The 15,399-nt window shown below is 42.9% G+C and overlaps 1 protein-coding gene across 50 annotated transcripts in view; it reads right to left on the reverse strand.

Annotated features, from left to right (window-relative positions):
• Positions 1-5,552, reverse strand: part of trdn (triadin) — a 452,817-nt gene extending 447,265 nt beyond the window's left edge. For 48 of the 50 annotated variants that reach the window (XM_078212805.1, XM_078212795.1, XM_078212797.1 and 45 more), the window contains exon 1: positions 5,118-5,539. In XM_078212805.1, the coding sequence (XP_078068931.1) occupies positions 5,118-5,139 (22 nt within the window). In that variant the 5' untranslated portion in view covers positions 5,140-5,539. Of the gene's footprint in view, positions 1-5,117 lie in introns of all 50 variants that reach the window. The other 2 variants (XM_078212798.1, XM_078212806.1) reach the window with 2 other exon arrangements.
• Positions 5,553-15,399: the final 9,847 nt, after the last annotated feature.

The raw sequence follows: 15,399 nt of genomic DNA on the forward strand, positions 1-15,399 counted from the left end.
TTGCCTCTACATGGTCCATATCCCTCTATCTATCCAGATGCTTCTTGAACGCTGTAATAGAATCTGCTTCCACCACCTCCTCCAGCAGTGCGTTCCAGGCATCCACCACCCTCTGTGTGAAAAGCTTGCTCCTTACATCTCTTTTAAACTTTTTCCTATGCCCCAAATAATTGACCCTTCAACCATGGGAAAAAGACTCTCACTATCCACTCTATCCATGCCTGTCATAATCTTGTAAACCTCTTTCAGGTCCCCCCTCATCCTCCGATGCTCCAATGAAAACAATCCAAGTTTGTTCAACCTTTCTTCATAGTTGAAATGCTCCAAACCAGGCAACATCCTGGTAAATCTCTTCTGCATCCTTTCCAATGCATCAACATCCTTCTGGTAGTGTGACAACCAGAATTGTACACAATACTCCAAATGCAGCCTAACCAAAGTCTTATATAGCTGCAACATGATTTTCCAATTCCTATACTCAACGCCCCGACCAATGAAGGCCAGCATACCATATGCCTTCTTGACCACTTTGTCCACCTGAGTTGCCACCTTCAGGGAACTGTGGATCTGCACACCTAGATCCCTTAGTATGCTAATATTTCTAAGGGCTCTGCTACTTACTGTATACTTTCCTTATGTAGTAGACCTTCCAAATCGCATCACCTCACATTGATCCGGGTTAAATTCCACCTGCCAACTTTCGTCCCAGGTCTCCAGCTGATTTATATCCTGCTGTATCCTCTGACAATCCTCCTCACTATCCGCTACTCCCCCATTTTTTGTATCATCAGCAAATTTACTAATCAGACCACCTACATTTTCCTCCAAGTCATTTATATATATTACAAACAACAGAGCACCCTGCACTGATCATTGTGGAACACTGCTTGTCACAAACCTCCAGTTAGAAAAGTACCCTTCCATGCTACTCTTTGCTTTCTATTCCCAAGCCAGTTTTGTATCCATCTTACCAGCTCACCTCAGATCCCTCAGATATGACTTTGCATTCTGTATCAGCTTGCCATGAGGAACCTTAATGGAGGCTTTACTGAAGTCCATGTATACAACATCCAATGCCCTGACTGGTAAATTGTTTTTGTCAATTTCTCAAAGAACTCAATCAAGTTTGTGAGACACAAGCTCTCCTTCAGCCTCATCTCTTCCAGATGTGAATATATTCTGTCCTTAAGAAACTTCTCCAATAATTTCCCCACCACTGATGTAAGGCTCACGGGCCTGTAATTTCTCGGATTGTCTCTTCTGCCCTTCTTAAGCAGAGGAACAATGTTAGTTACTCTCCAAACCTCTGGTACCTCGCCCGTGGCTAAAGAGGGTACAAAGATTTTGGCCAAGACCTCAGCAATTTCTTCCCTCGTCTCTCTCAGTATTCTGGGATAGATCTTATCTGGCCCTGGGGACTTGTCCATCTTAATGTTTTTCAAATCTCCAATACCTCCTCCCTTTTTATCACAACATGCCCTGGAATGTCAACATCCTCCTTTCTACACTCACCATCCACCACATCCTTCTTCTTTGTGAATACTAATCCAAGACTGGCTGGGTTTTCAGCGGTTGAGGTCATAGTTGATAGGGGACACATAAGCTTGAATGCCCCATAATGACAGCCACCTTTACTTTCTTAATAGGAAAGGATTTCACACCAAAGTCAAGCTAGTGTGTGATGACAAATGCCTTACCATGTACATTAATGTCTGTTAGCCAGGACATAGTCACAACATTTCTATCATATGAGAATTCACTGTGTGTTCCTATTCTAGGTCTGATGATGCAAAACCATTTGCAGGGATGGTCCAATGATAATTATAGATCTGTCCTGCAGTTCTAGCTTATTACTTCAGTAAACCACCTTCAGATAGAGAGGAAGAATAAATAAATGGAATTATCAGAGTGATCAAACATTGTGTGGCTTCATGAAGTCTCATTTTATGTGTCTGGGAACACCTGGTGCAGTCCCACAGTACAGCCCAGTTCAGAGCCTAGAATGACGTGGTGTGCAGCACAATATAGAAAATGTTACTACTTCTTAAAATTGAAGAGAATAATAATTAGAAAAGAGGAGAGTCTATCCACCTCCACATCGCGAGGATATTACACAGGAAGAAGCAAGAAATCCATCAACATGCAGCCAAAGAAGACAACAGATTATTTTTAAAAGAACATGAGGACAAATTAACATCTTTCAGTCATATCAATAGGAGCAAAATGCTGCAGATACTGGAAATCTGAAATAAAAACAGAAAGCACTGGAAAAGCTCAGCAGGTCTCGCAGCACCTGTGGAGAGAGAAACAGAGTTTATGGAGGGAATTATCCAGCCTCACAGCCCTGTGTTTCTCGGTAGCTGTTCACTGGTGAAAGGATTCTCTGGTCCCGCTGTTGTCAATGGGATTTCCATTGCCCTGAAACCCATGGTGAGATTTGTCTAGTGGTGGCGTCATGTTGGGGGTGCGCTGCCAGCGAGACTGGAGAATTCTGCTGGTGTGAATGGCCCTATATATGGGACTGTTCTTCAGAACTGAAGAAATATGATGGGTTTTATGTCACTGAAAAGCAAGAGGGGGAAGGAAGAACTAAAGGGAAGGTCTGGGATAGGGTAGAGGGCAGGAGAGATCAGATATCAAAGATGTCATAGAAAAAGGGAAGAGGGAGGGGTAATGGTTGTAGTAAAGAGATAAGGCATCTGTCAGAGTGCATGTCAATTCCAGAATTTCATTTGAAAGCAAAAACATGGAAAACAAAATGCAAACTGACATGTGGCCAAAGAAAGAACCAAAATGGAAAACAGAGCTCATGGTCTGAAATTGTTGAACTTAATGCTCAACCCAGAAGGTTGTAAGGTGCCGAATTGGAGGATGAGATGTTGTTCTTGAGCTTGTATTGAGCTTCACTAGAACACTGCAGCAGGCTGAGGGCAAGAATGTGAGTGTGGGAGCAAGGTGGTGAATAAAACTGGTGAGCAACTGGAAGATTGGGGACATGCCTGTGTTCTGAAGGGAGGTGTTCCACAAATGCAATCTGCGTATGGTCTTCCCAGCGCAGAGGAGAATGCAGTAGACTAAACTGAAAGAAGTACAAGTAAATTGTTGCTTCACTTGGGACCTTGGATGGTGAGGAGAGAGGAAGTCAAAGGGCAGATGTTACACGTTCTGTGATTTCATGGGAAGGTGCTGTGAAAAGGGGATGAGATGTTGGAAGTGTTTGAGAAATGGACCAGGGTGTCACTGAGGGAATGGCCCCCTCCAGAATTCTGACAGGGGAGGTGAAATTTGTCTAGTGTTGGCATCATGTTGGAGGTGGCATAAATGGCAGATGATGATTCTTTGAATGTGAAGGCAGGTGGAGTGGAAACTGAGGACAAGGGGAACTGTGTTACGGGGTGGCAGGGTGACATCGTGGTTAGCACTCTGCCACACAGCGCCAGGGACCCGAGTTCGATTTCGGCCTTGGGTGACTCACTGTCTGTGGGGAGTTCTTCAGAGAGTCCGTACAGACTCGATGAACCAAATGGCCTCCTTCAGCACTGTGGGGATCTTATGGTTTCACTCTGCAAAGGAGGGGAATGGGTGAGATCAGAAGTTCGAGAAATGGCTTGGATATGGTTGAGGGCCCCCGTCAACCACAGTGGGAGGTAGCCTTGGTTGAAGAAAAAGGAAGACATTTCACAAGCGCTGCTGTCGCGGGGGGCAATCGGGGGTGGGGCCATTGTCGCGGGGGGCAATCGGGGGTGGGGCCATTTTCCCGTTTTCTTGCCTGGTCAACACATCATAAGTTTTCTGAGAAAATTCCATCCAATATCTCTTCCAATCCTTTACTTCTTAAGGCATGACTTCAAAATTTATCTTTTATTCAGTGCTGCAGTTTAAATGCTGCAATGCAACTTGATTTCCCTCCTTCCAAATGGTTGCATGCCAATGACCACTAAGTCCACACCACACAATTAATGAGAGGTTTTCCAGGAAAAAGCCAAAGGAAAATCCAGTCTAATATTTGATATTATTTCACAAAGTATCACACCTCATCTGGAGCTCAGTGAGCAGCTGTCTTACCTTTGAGTAAGACCACTGCATTCAAATCCAACCCTCGGCACTTCAGTATGAAGAAAAGGCTGACACTCAGTGCGGTACCAGCAGGGTCTGCACGAACAGAGGTACCACCATTCAGGTGAGGTGTTCACCCAAGGCCAAATCTGCCCTTGTATACAGATGTGAAAAATGCTATGGGTCTAATCGAAGACGAGCATGGGACCATCTGAAGAAGAGCAGGGGAGTTCACCCTAAATTCACTTCATCAGGCAAGCCAGAAGGTCAACATTCTCAGCTTTTCTGGTTTTAACAGAGATTAATTGAACTTTGTTTGCTTACACCTGTGAGACTGTTCCAGTTAATCACTAACTTTTATACTTTCCCACAGGTTGCTATATTCAAATTCAACATTGCAAAAATACAGATTAAAAACAGTTTATTGCAATAATTACACCATTATTTCATTAGCATAATGCAAATGATTTTATTGGTGAAAAAGCAAAACAAAATATCGTGTGACGAATTTAGATTATACATTTGCCCTATCCAAGTAACTAAAAGTATAAAATATTTGTTGAGTGAAACATGATGCATTGCTTCTAATCAAAGCACACTAGATTATGCTGTCTTTTTCTGTAATTTATATCAATCACTTTATTTATTTCTACTGATGTATATTAAACAGTCAAGCAAATTGATGGAGTAAATATCAGTCATCTGATTAATGCTGCCATCCATGTGGAATTTCAACAATGCTGCTTTAATCATAATTCCCTAATGAATTTAAAATTCATGTAACTGATATTAATATGCCCATCCCCCAAATGCACCAGCAATAAACTCCAGCACATAATTTCTCAGGCTACACAATCTGTGTTATTTATAGAAAGCTATGGTAATCTAATTCTGCTGCTGACTGATGCAACCACTTGCAATTCACACAGCCACTTGCAAAATCTTGCTTCGGCACAAAACATATTTGAATTAATTATTTTCCCGGGGCTTTTAAATTAAATATATTTTCCATGCAGACACTAAACAAATGACACAGACACTTTTGCTGCTCTTCACAGTACCTTCAGTTGTGATTTCAGTCATACTGGCCAAGATTCTTATTTCCACTTTCCTGGCAGTTCAATCAATGTCTTCAAGTATGATGAATTTGGTTTCTCAGAACTAATAATAAGGGGACGATTCTCACACTTATCAAGTCGTGGTACTGTGGAGATCTTCTGTGTCCTTTGCAGAGTCCTCACCCCACCAGCAAGAGCTTTCACAACTGGAGACTTGTTGCTGGCAATAAGGATATCAACTTCAATCTAAAATAGAAATGTCTCACAATGTGTTTCCATGTTCCCAGTTTTAGAATCATTTGTATCTGAAGGAATCCAGCACCAAGGGGCAGCAAAGCAGGAAAGGACACTAAAAAGCACAGTTACTCATGACACCGTTCAAGCCCTTGCGACTACCCCTCTCTATCTACTGCTGCCCAATGTATAAGTCAAAATAATGAAATATTTGCCTCAAGGTAACCTTATCCATTAATACTCAGCTTTATTATTAGAACAGCTAATACTTACTCCATTCTGCATTGCCTTTTTTAGCCAGGGGAGGGTCCTGACACAACTGGTGTCAGGAAGCAATGAATGATGGGTACCAAACTAATTTATTTTTTATGTTCCCTGATTATTTGAATTTCAGCTGCCAAACAGGATTTACAGGGACAGGAGATTAGCCTTGTAATAAGATTAAGGGCGGAATTTTCACAAATTTTCAAATGCCTAAATATTGCTGCCGTTCACGCCGGCGGAATCTTATGTTCCCACTGACGGTGCACCGCTGCGATGGGTTTCCTGGTGGCAAGTGGTGCATTCAGCAGGAAATCCTGTTGATAATGGCGGGACCATAAGATTCCACCGCCAGTGAGCAGTGCGCCACCTCCCACCACCGTGAAACATGCCTCGGAGAGGGACTATATAAAGGCACTATATAAATGCAAATCTGTCTTTCTTTTTATGGTGCAGAGGTGATCTTGCAGAGAAGTACAATATTGGGACAACCTGTAACAAATGTTAGAATTGTGTTCGGGTTCATTTCTCATTAAAAAGTGAGATCAAATTATTAATTACTTGCATAATAAAGGCAAATGTGTTACACTCTTACACGCTTATGTAAATAGAGAAAAAAAATAGAAAATCAAGAAGATCTACGATTTGTTCCCAACAAGATTCCAACAAATAGCAATGAGATAGATGACCCTGTTTTAGGTGTTGGTAAGGTGTTACTTGCTGGCCAGAACACCTTCAAGCACTCTCCTGCTCTCCTTCAAAATGGTGCTGGAGGATCTTTTACGTCTACCTGAGAAGGCAAGTGGGACCTCAGTTTAACATTTCATGTAGTCCCCAACTTCTATTACATTGTATCACAGATTATGCAGAAGTCTTTTTTTTATTTGTTAATTCTTTGGATATGAGTGTTACTGGTAAGACTGGCATTTATTGTTCAACTCTCGTGGGCCTTCTTGAACCTCTAAATTCGTTGTGGTGAAGCAGCTCCCACAATCTGCTGCACGATTTTAACCAAACAATAGTGAAGGTATGAGCTGAATTTTAACCATAAAAAAGTGAGTTTGGATTGGGTGGAGCGTTAAAGCTTGAAAAAAGAGTTTATTTACCCAACACTGTGTCCAACCTTCCCATTTCCAGCTTTAGTTGAAGTTGGAAGGTGGGCAAATAGCCAACCTGACATAAAGAGCTGGGTTGGAACTTTAATTGTGATAATGAAGCTGTGATTCATCGAGGAATGGACTTGGGTCAGAATTTTATATTCCCCCCACCCCCCCCCCACAATGGATTCTGAGGCAGGTGGGAGCATAGGATTGCACGGACGGGTTTCCCTCCAGGATCCTGCTGCCCCAGCCTGGTCTCAACTTTACATTGGCACAGACAGGGACTCTGGACGAGCTTAGTTCCAGGCAGTTCCCTGCAGTGCCTCTTCTGGCCACTGCAGCATTGTTCCTGGAATGGCTGGAAAGCTGTTGGCCAATCTGAATGACTGACAGTTCTCCAAGTCGGAACGTCCTTCTGCTAATGGTGGAAATCCTGCCTTCTGCCAATCAACGCTTGTTAGAGCATGGAATGGCACCGGGCCTGCTGGAGTTGGTGGGGATGCATTCCCACTGACTTTTCAGATGGCAAGACTCCATCATCCTGAAAATTCTGAACTTGGTTGTTGAAAAGGTCGGTGCCTTCACACCTACCACCTGTATTCAGGTGCCTGCCTGAGAAGCCTTCGTGTTCAGGATCACTTCTCTTAATGACCTTCCCCTCTGTTCCCAACATGAGGCTTCCAAACTCAACCCACAATCAACTCCCCTTATGATCACACCTCCAATTAACTGCTCCATCTAATTGACTCCACCCTGGCTGACCCACGCATCCACCATCCCCAGCAAAGTCTTACCTGCTGCTGTGGAAGCCAGCTGGTCAATTGTGTTGACCTTTAGACAGGGAATCAATTAGTTGCATCAGTGACACAGTGTGGAGTTAGAGCTCCATAGCATATGGGGTAATCCTGAATTGTGACTTTCCCAGCCTGTTTGACCAATCCATTCCCTGCAGGTCAGATCAGTAATAATGCTGTATGATATGTCCATGGCAAGATGAGATGTGACTTGGAGGAGAACTTGGGATGAGCTGTTGTTCCCAACCACTTGCTTTGCTTGTCTTGGAAGGTAGAGCTGTGGGTTTGAGAGGTGCTTCCAACGAAGCTTTGATGAATTGCTATGTTGCATCTTTTGCATCGCACATTCTACAGCCAAGGTACACTGGTAAAACAGGAGGTGGATGTTTAGGCCCATGGATGAAATGCCAATCAAATGGAGAACTTTTGTCCTGGATGGTGTTGAATTTCTTGACCATTGCTACAGCTACTCCCTGCCAGGCAAATGGAGAGGATTCCCATTTAATCCTTGTTCATCTGGCAGTAAGAATCCTCCAGTCACAAGCAATAATAAACAACAAAAAAAACAACTTCACAAAGTAAATCCAAAGTAAAGGTTTAATAAAGATCCTTTCATTACGCAACCAGTTAGGCCACATCCTGGGCCACAAATGCATCCCCCAATCCCCATCTGCTTCCTATTTCTACTGGGTCAGCTGGTGGGCTGACCACCACCTATGTTGCTATTGGTTACATTGTAACAATCCTGACGTCTGTTACATGACAGGATAATGTCATTATAGGGACAACTGCTTCTGCTCACCAATGTTTATAATTTCACTTTGGATAAAGGAGAAGAAATCCTCCTCCTATATTTCTTCTTCTCTCCCAAATGGAACATCACACCAGTCCACACACTCACTGCTGATCAACACCAGGAGAAACTTGTGTTCTGCTTATCAGTCAACACAAGTACTAATAGCTTTCACCTCACTGAGGGTGACAGGCTCAAAAAAGAGCAGTCCAGAAATTTGATCCCGTGACTGTCTGGTCAGAAATCATCACCACTATACAAATGGCTATATAAGTTTATGGAAACTAAAGGACAATTCAATAAGGAAAAAGTTCCTCAAATAAATCAGTGATAAATTTGCAAGAATTTATTCAAATTTGAATAATATATTCAAATGCTATAGTTTTTAGAAATTCATCAAGAGTGATTTGCTGATGATTAAGCTTAATCAAATATTCTTTTGAGATCCACAATTTATTTTTTCACGTACAGAACACAAATGACCTATTGATCAGCTGTCATTTTATGCCATTCATACAATTCTGTGTTATTATTGCTGATGTAGTAAATGACACAATGTTGAGATGGTACAACAACCCATGCTCTAGTTTTAAAATCCAAGGGTGAATACATCGGGTTATGGGGATAAGGCCTAGGTGGGATTGTTGTCGGTGCAAGCTTGATGGGCCGAATGGCCTCTTCGGACGGTAGGAATTCTATGATTCTATCCAATTTGTGAAATGCTAAAAATTAAAGCAGGCATTTTTATTCACTATGGCCTTGGAGAACTTCACATAGAATCATATAAAATCCAGGAATCTACTGAGTCTGAGGTAAATGACAAATCTCTGGACTCAGTCTTAAATCAATTGGTGGAACTTCAGCAACAGTCAAGAGACTATCAGGAAGGGATGTCAGCTGCACTTCTCAGATTGCAAGACAGAATGGAGAAGTCCATTCACTTTCCACCTGAGGCAATAGCACTGGCATGCCAATAGTCTTGATGGAGACCTTGGTCCAGGACATAGGTCCTGCACTACTGCATGAGAGGATATACTTGTTATGGAATATATTTACCCTGCTCATTCCGCCTGACAATAAGGGGCAATTTATCACGGCCAATCAACCTAACCCGCACATCTTTGGAGTGTGGGAGGAAACCGGAGCACCCAGAGGAAACCCATGCAGACATGGGGAGAGTGTGCAAACTCCACACAGACAGTCACCCAAAGCTGGAATTGAACCTGGATTCCTGGCGCTGTGAGGCAGCAGTGTTAACCACTGTGCTGCCATGCCGCCCAATGACATGGAAGAAAATGATTAACACTGAATCTCAAAAACTGCCTTCAACGTCATGTTCAAGATGTGATCTTTCAGCAATATATTTTTAATGCTAGAATAGGATTAAGAACAGGATTAACTCTGTAACAGCTTGCATCTTTATGAAAAGACCTGTATATTTTTGCAGTAAAGAAACAATTTTATTGTATAAGATCACAATATACTGTTACAACATACCTGTTGTCTTTGATGATCTTGGCAGGCATCTTCTGGAAGGGTGAGCAATAGATTGCCCCTGCCTGCTTTCCTGGTCCTATTTTGGACCAGTCACTCCTTCCTCAGCCCGTGGAGCTGGAGCTGATGGGGGTCACAGGAAGAGGGGCTTTGGATAGGCCGGTCACTCTCGGAGTCACCGGAATGAATAGCCCCAGGGGTGTCGAGCTGCTGGTCCTCCTCCCTATGGGTGCCTGAGGGCCCATGGCTGACTCCTTGAGGTAGCTGGAGTGAGGTTTGAGATGCCCAGTCCCCCTCTTGTGCTGACACTGATGGATGCCACCAAGGGCCTTAAAGATGGATTAGAAAATAGGAGCAGAAGTAGGCCTTGGAGCCTGCTCTGCTATTCAGTATGATCATGACTGATCCTCTATTTCAACATGTTCTAAGACTGTAAGTCCTTGTTTTAAGCCCTGTAAGCCAGAGGAAACACCATCCCTCTATTCAGTCTGTCCAGTCTGTCAGAATTTTATATGTTTCAAGAGATCGCATCTCATTCTTCTAAATTCCAGTAAATATAGGTCCAGTCAACACAATCTCACCTCGTATGACAATCCTGTCATCCCAGGAATTAGTCTGGTTAGCCTTCACAACACTCTCTATGACAAGTATATCCTCTCATGCAGTATTACAGAACCTATGTCCTGGACCTAGGTCTCCATGATGGCTGAAACCCTACCAATAATGGGCTCAGTGCATTGGCATGCCAGTGCTATTATCTCAGACGAAAAGTGAATGGACTCTTCCATTCTGCTTTGCAATCTGAGAAGTATAGCTGACATCCCTTCCTAATAATCTCTTGACTGTTGCTGAAGTTCCACCAATTGATTTAGAACCGAGTCTAGAGGTTCGTCATATAATTCAGACTCAGTGGATTCCTGTCCTCCAGCAGTCTTCTGAGTGCAGGCAATTTGAGACGTCCTTGCCTCCGCCTTTTGTGGATCAGATAATACACCTTGTTCACCAGATTGTGACCCCAAGAGTGGCCTAGAATTAAGTCCCTCCAATGTATGTACCTCTGCACTGGTGGAGGGTGTGAGTGAATGCTGTGATGGATCTTCAATGTGGATCCTCTCAGATACTTCATTCAAGGTATCTTCAGGGCTAGAGTCATTGACCTGGTTAATGCCTCACCTTGGCAGCTTTCCAGAGGACCTGTGAAGGAAAAGGGAGATAATTAGTGCATGGCAGGGGACTGTACAGGAAACATCACTCGCAGTATGGTTTTCTCATGGATGTTGTTAATGCAAGATTCTTACTTGGTTGAGCACCGTCATCAGCACAGGTGTAGTGCCCATCCTTGCTGGCCAGTTGGATGGCTCCATTCTCAAAGTCAGACTTCTAGGTAGTCTCAGTAATGGTGCTAATGAAGCTATAATCAATTGTCATAGAAACCCTTCTGATTCAGTAGTGTCTTTTAGTGAAGGAAATCTGTCGGGTACAATTTTGCCAGCCCGCTGCACTGCTCGAGTAGCACAGCGGGCCGGGAAATGTATGCAGGAAGGTTGTAACAAGATTTGCGACCGGCTGGACTTTCCTGACAGCGCCAGGCTGATTACAATATGGAAATTGACATTTCCATGTCATTAGCGAGCCCAGAATGGGCTGTGATACCCACATCTTATGAACAAATAATAAAAATAAAAATACAGTGCTTACTTGGGGTTGAATGACCAAAAGGGACATGAGTGCTTTTGATACTGAACTAACCTTGATTCATGGTTATCCACAACAATTCCAGTTCTTTGAATTTTGATTGAACTGTGGGGAGCGGATTATTGTGTGTATTGAATGTAATACGATAGTTGCTAAAGTGTTTCCAATGTTAAAATGTGTAGTATTTTAAAGGCTTTTAAAAGCTTGGTAACTGGAGGATGGGTTGCAGTGGATTGCATTTCTGGTATAGCCCGGACGAGAAAGAGATAGAATTCTAGATACAAGACACCAGAGTTAAGGAACATTTGAACTCAGGGAGTTCTGACCCAAGGTGGCTACACTTAAGACATTAGCGATGCCTGTGATGAATGGGAAATTCATCACAGGCATTATTAGCCCCTTGGTCAACCTGCCAAACCTTGGTTTTATGGCATGATATTTATATTAGGTGCAAAGCCACATTTGAAATTAGGACTGTTACATTGATGACGATATTGGTATTGCTTCATGCTCCAGTCTGGACCTTGAAAAATGTATTGACTTTGTTTCCAATATCCATCCCTTTCTCACCTTCATGTGGTCCAACATTTCCCTTCCTTGAAATCTCTGACTCCATTTTTGACAATAAACTGATCATCAATATTCATTACATATCCACCGACTCCCACAGCTAGCTCAACTACAGCCTTTCACAGCCCACTCCCTTTAAGGACTCCATCCCATTCTCCCAGTTCCTGTGCCTCTGTTGAATCTGTTCCAATGATGCCACTTTCAAAAACAGCGCTTCTGACATGTCCACTTTTGTCCACAATTCCCCTCCCCCCCACCCCCCCACTGGGGTTGACAAGGCATTCAATCATGTCTGATCCACACTTCACTCAATCATGTCCCACCCATCAACCACACTTCTGTCTTCACCCCTTCCCCTCCCTCCCAGAACAATGACTCTGTCTTGCCCTCATTTTTCACCCCACAAGCCTCTGCATTCAAAGGATCATCCTCTGCCATTTCTGCCAACTCCAGCATGATGCCACCACCAAACGCAACTTCCCCTTCACCCCTTTGTCAGCATTCTATAGGTATCACTCCCTCCGTGACACCCCGGTCCACTCCTCCATTGCTCCAAACCGTTCATCGTCTTCTCATGGAACCTTCCTCTGCAATCACAGAAGATGCAACACTGCCCCTTTACCTTTCCCCTCCTCACTGTCCAAGGCCCCAAACACTCCTTTCAGGTGAAGTAGCATTTCACCTGCACCTCCTTCAATTTGGTTGACTGTATTCTTCACTGCTCCGAATGCAGTCTCCCCTACACTGGGGAGAGTAAACACAAACTGGGTGACCATTTTGTTGAACATCTTCACTCTGCCTGCAAGCATGACCCCACTCTTCCAATCACTGGCCAGTTTAACTCTGCATCTTGCTCTCATACCCATATGTCCTTAGCCTGCTGCAACACTCCAGTGTTCAAAGCACAAACTGTAAGAACAACACCTCATCTTCTGATTAGGTTTATTACAACCTTTTGGACTCAACACTGAGTTCAACAACTTTAGGACAGTAACTTCCTCTCCAACTTAAACTGCACCCTTGTTCTTTTGTAGTTTGTTGCTTGTTGTTTTTCAGCTCCTTGGCCTGCCCCAACACAACCCCACCCCTCCCTTACTTGGCCACCTATGCCTGACTGTTCAGTTGCTGCCATTAACACATTCTGCTATCTTGCCTTTGACATTATTAGCACTCTTCATCACTGAATGGCACCATTAATACTTGCCTTTGTCTTATGTCCAGGACAAATTTGTCCACATCTCCTTTGCCCCAACCAATCTCTGTTTTTCTATTCTGCGGTAAGAAGTCTCACAACACCAGGTTAAAGTCCAACAGGTTTATTTGGTAGCACGTAGCACAAGCTTTTGGAGTGTCGCTCCTTCTTCATGTGAGTGAGGAGTTAACCTAATTTAGTGAGACTTCTTACTGTGTTTACCCCAGTCCAACGCCGGCATCACCACATCATTTTTATTCTGCCCCACCTCCTCCACCCCCCTTCCATCTATATAATTCTGAACATTTCTATCTTGCTTCAGTTCTGTAGAATGATCATTGAAATCCGAAACATTAACTCTATTTCTTTCCAACAGATGCAGACAATTACATGGGTAGGATGGGTATGGAGGGATATGGGCCAAACGCGGGCACTTGGGACTAGCTTAGTGGTTAAAAAAAAGAATGGCATGGACAAGTTGGGCCAAAGGGCCTGTTTCCATGTTGTAAACCTCTATGACTCTATGCTGCCAGACCTGCTGAGTTTATCCAGCATTTTCTTTTTTTGTTATATTTGAAATTAGGAATTTGTTTTAGATCGTGTGTCAGTTATTAATCTAAGTTCTCACATTTTGTCATGCATGTCCTCATAATGTCTGAATTATAAAACATATGCATTCATTGAATTCACTCATAGTTTTATTTGATATTTAACAAAACCTTTTGAATTTTTTCCAAAGCCGTATTAATGAATTAAAGTGTCCTGAATTAGAGACAAACACTTTTGTCTGTAGTTGAGATTGTATAGCTGTTACCCTGACAGCTCTATCAATTAATCTCAAAATTTTTGTTTCTTGTCATTACCTTCTTACTCATCAGATTTTCTATCATCAATCACAGGTTTTCAGGAATGCTGTGACCTTTCCACTCACTGTTACGATATTTATGTTCAGTTAACCAAGGTAAGTCAGTGTCATTGAACATGAAGTTAATGCCTTGAATAAGAAATGACTAGGTATCCCATCTATTTCCTTAGATTTATAAGTACCAGAAATCATGCTGAATCTTATTAAAGCAATAGCTTAACAGACAGTGTCATCCAATCCCTTAGTTTTGAATTAAATTACATTGCATTGGGAGGAACTGAGCAGAGGCCAGCTGCTTCTCTGAAGGTGAATGGGGAATTTAAAGGGAATCATCTCCATTATTTGGAAACACTGAAGGAAGGACACTGAAGGAGTGGCACGGTGGCACAGTGGTTAGCACTGCTGCCTCACAGCGCCAGGGACCCGGGTTCAATCCCAGCCTTGTTTGCACGTTCTCCCTCTGTCCACGTGGGTTTCCTCTGGGTGCTCCAGTTTCCTCCCATAGTCCAAAGATGTGCAGGTTAGGTTAATTGGCTATGCTAAATTGCCCCTTAGTGTTAGCAGGGTAATTTTGTGGGGTTACATCAATAAGGCCTGGGTGGGATTATTGTCGGTGCAAACTTGATGGGCTGATGGCCTCCTTCTGCACTGTAGGGATCCTATGATTCTATTCTATGATTGTAAGTCTGAAACCAGCTGAGATAAACCTATCACTCTGTGTCTATCAGCTGCAAAACATCTGCGCCTCAATTTGAGGATGATTTATTTTTAATCTTTCTTGGATTTTCATACCATGCACCATGAAAACTGGTGACTTAGTCCATAGACTCTGTGACAAAATTAAGGGCAGCCCTTTTATATTTTTTTCCCTTCTGCATTCAGGATAAAACCATCAACTACCACTTGCACTTATATGGGGCCAGTAACAGAGAATGTTAAATGGCTGTTGGACTGGGGGATATGAAGAAAATTAGATAAAGTAGGAGTGCTGAGTCAAAGTGACCGATATAAGAGAAATGGGTTAGGGGTTCTGGTTAAAAAGGATTTGGAGATTGCTTTTAATGAGGAATAGATAAATTAAAGAAATAAAAGGATTTAGGTAAGTTCAAAAAGGAGAACTGAGATTGAAGGTTCTATCACCAATTATAGACAAATGGAAGACTGGCATATGTAAAAAGGCAGAATCAGAGGTCTCCATCACTAAAGGAGAGGCACATAAGGAATGTTGCAGATAAAGGGTGGAATCTTCCAGTCTGGAGAATAAGTTGGGATGCAAGAGCAAAAGTG

The sequence above is a fragment of the Mustelus asterias genome, chromosome 5 (assembly GCF_964213995.1).
Source record: "Mustelus asterias chromosome 5, sMusAst1.hap1.1, whole genome shotgun sequence".
Classification (NCBI taxonomy): Eukaryota; Metazoa; Chordata; class Chondrichthyes; order Carcharhiniformes; family Triakidae; genus Mustelus; species Mustelus asterias.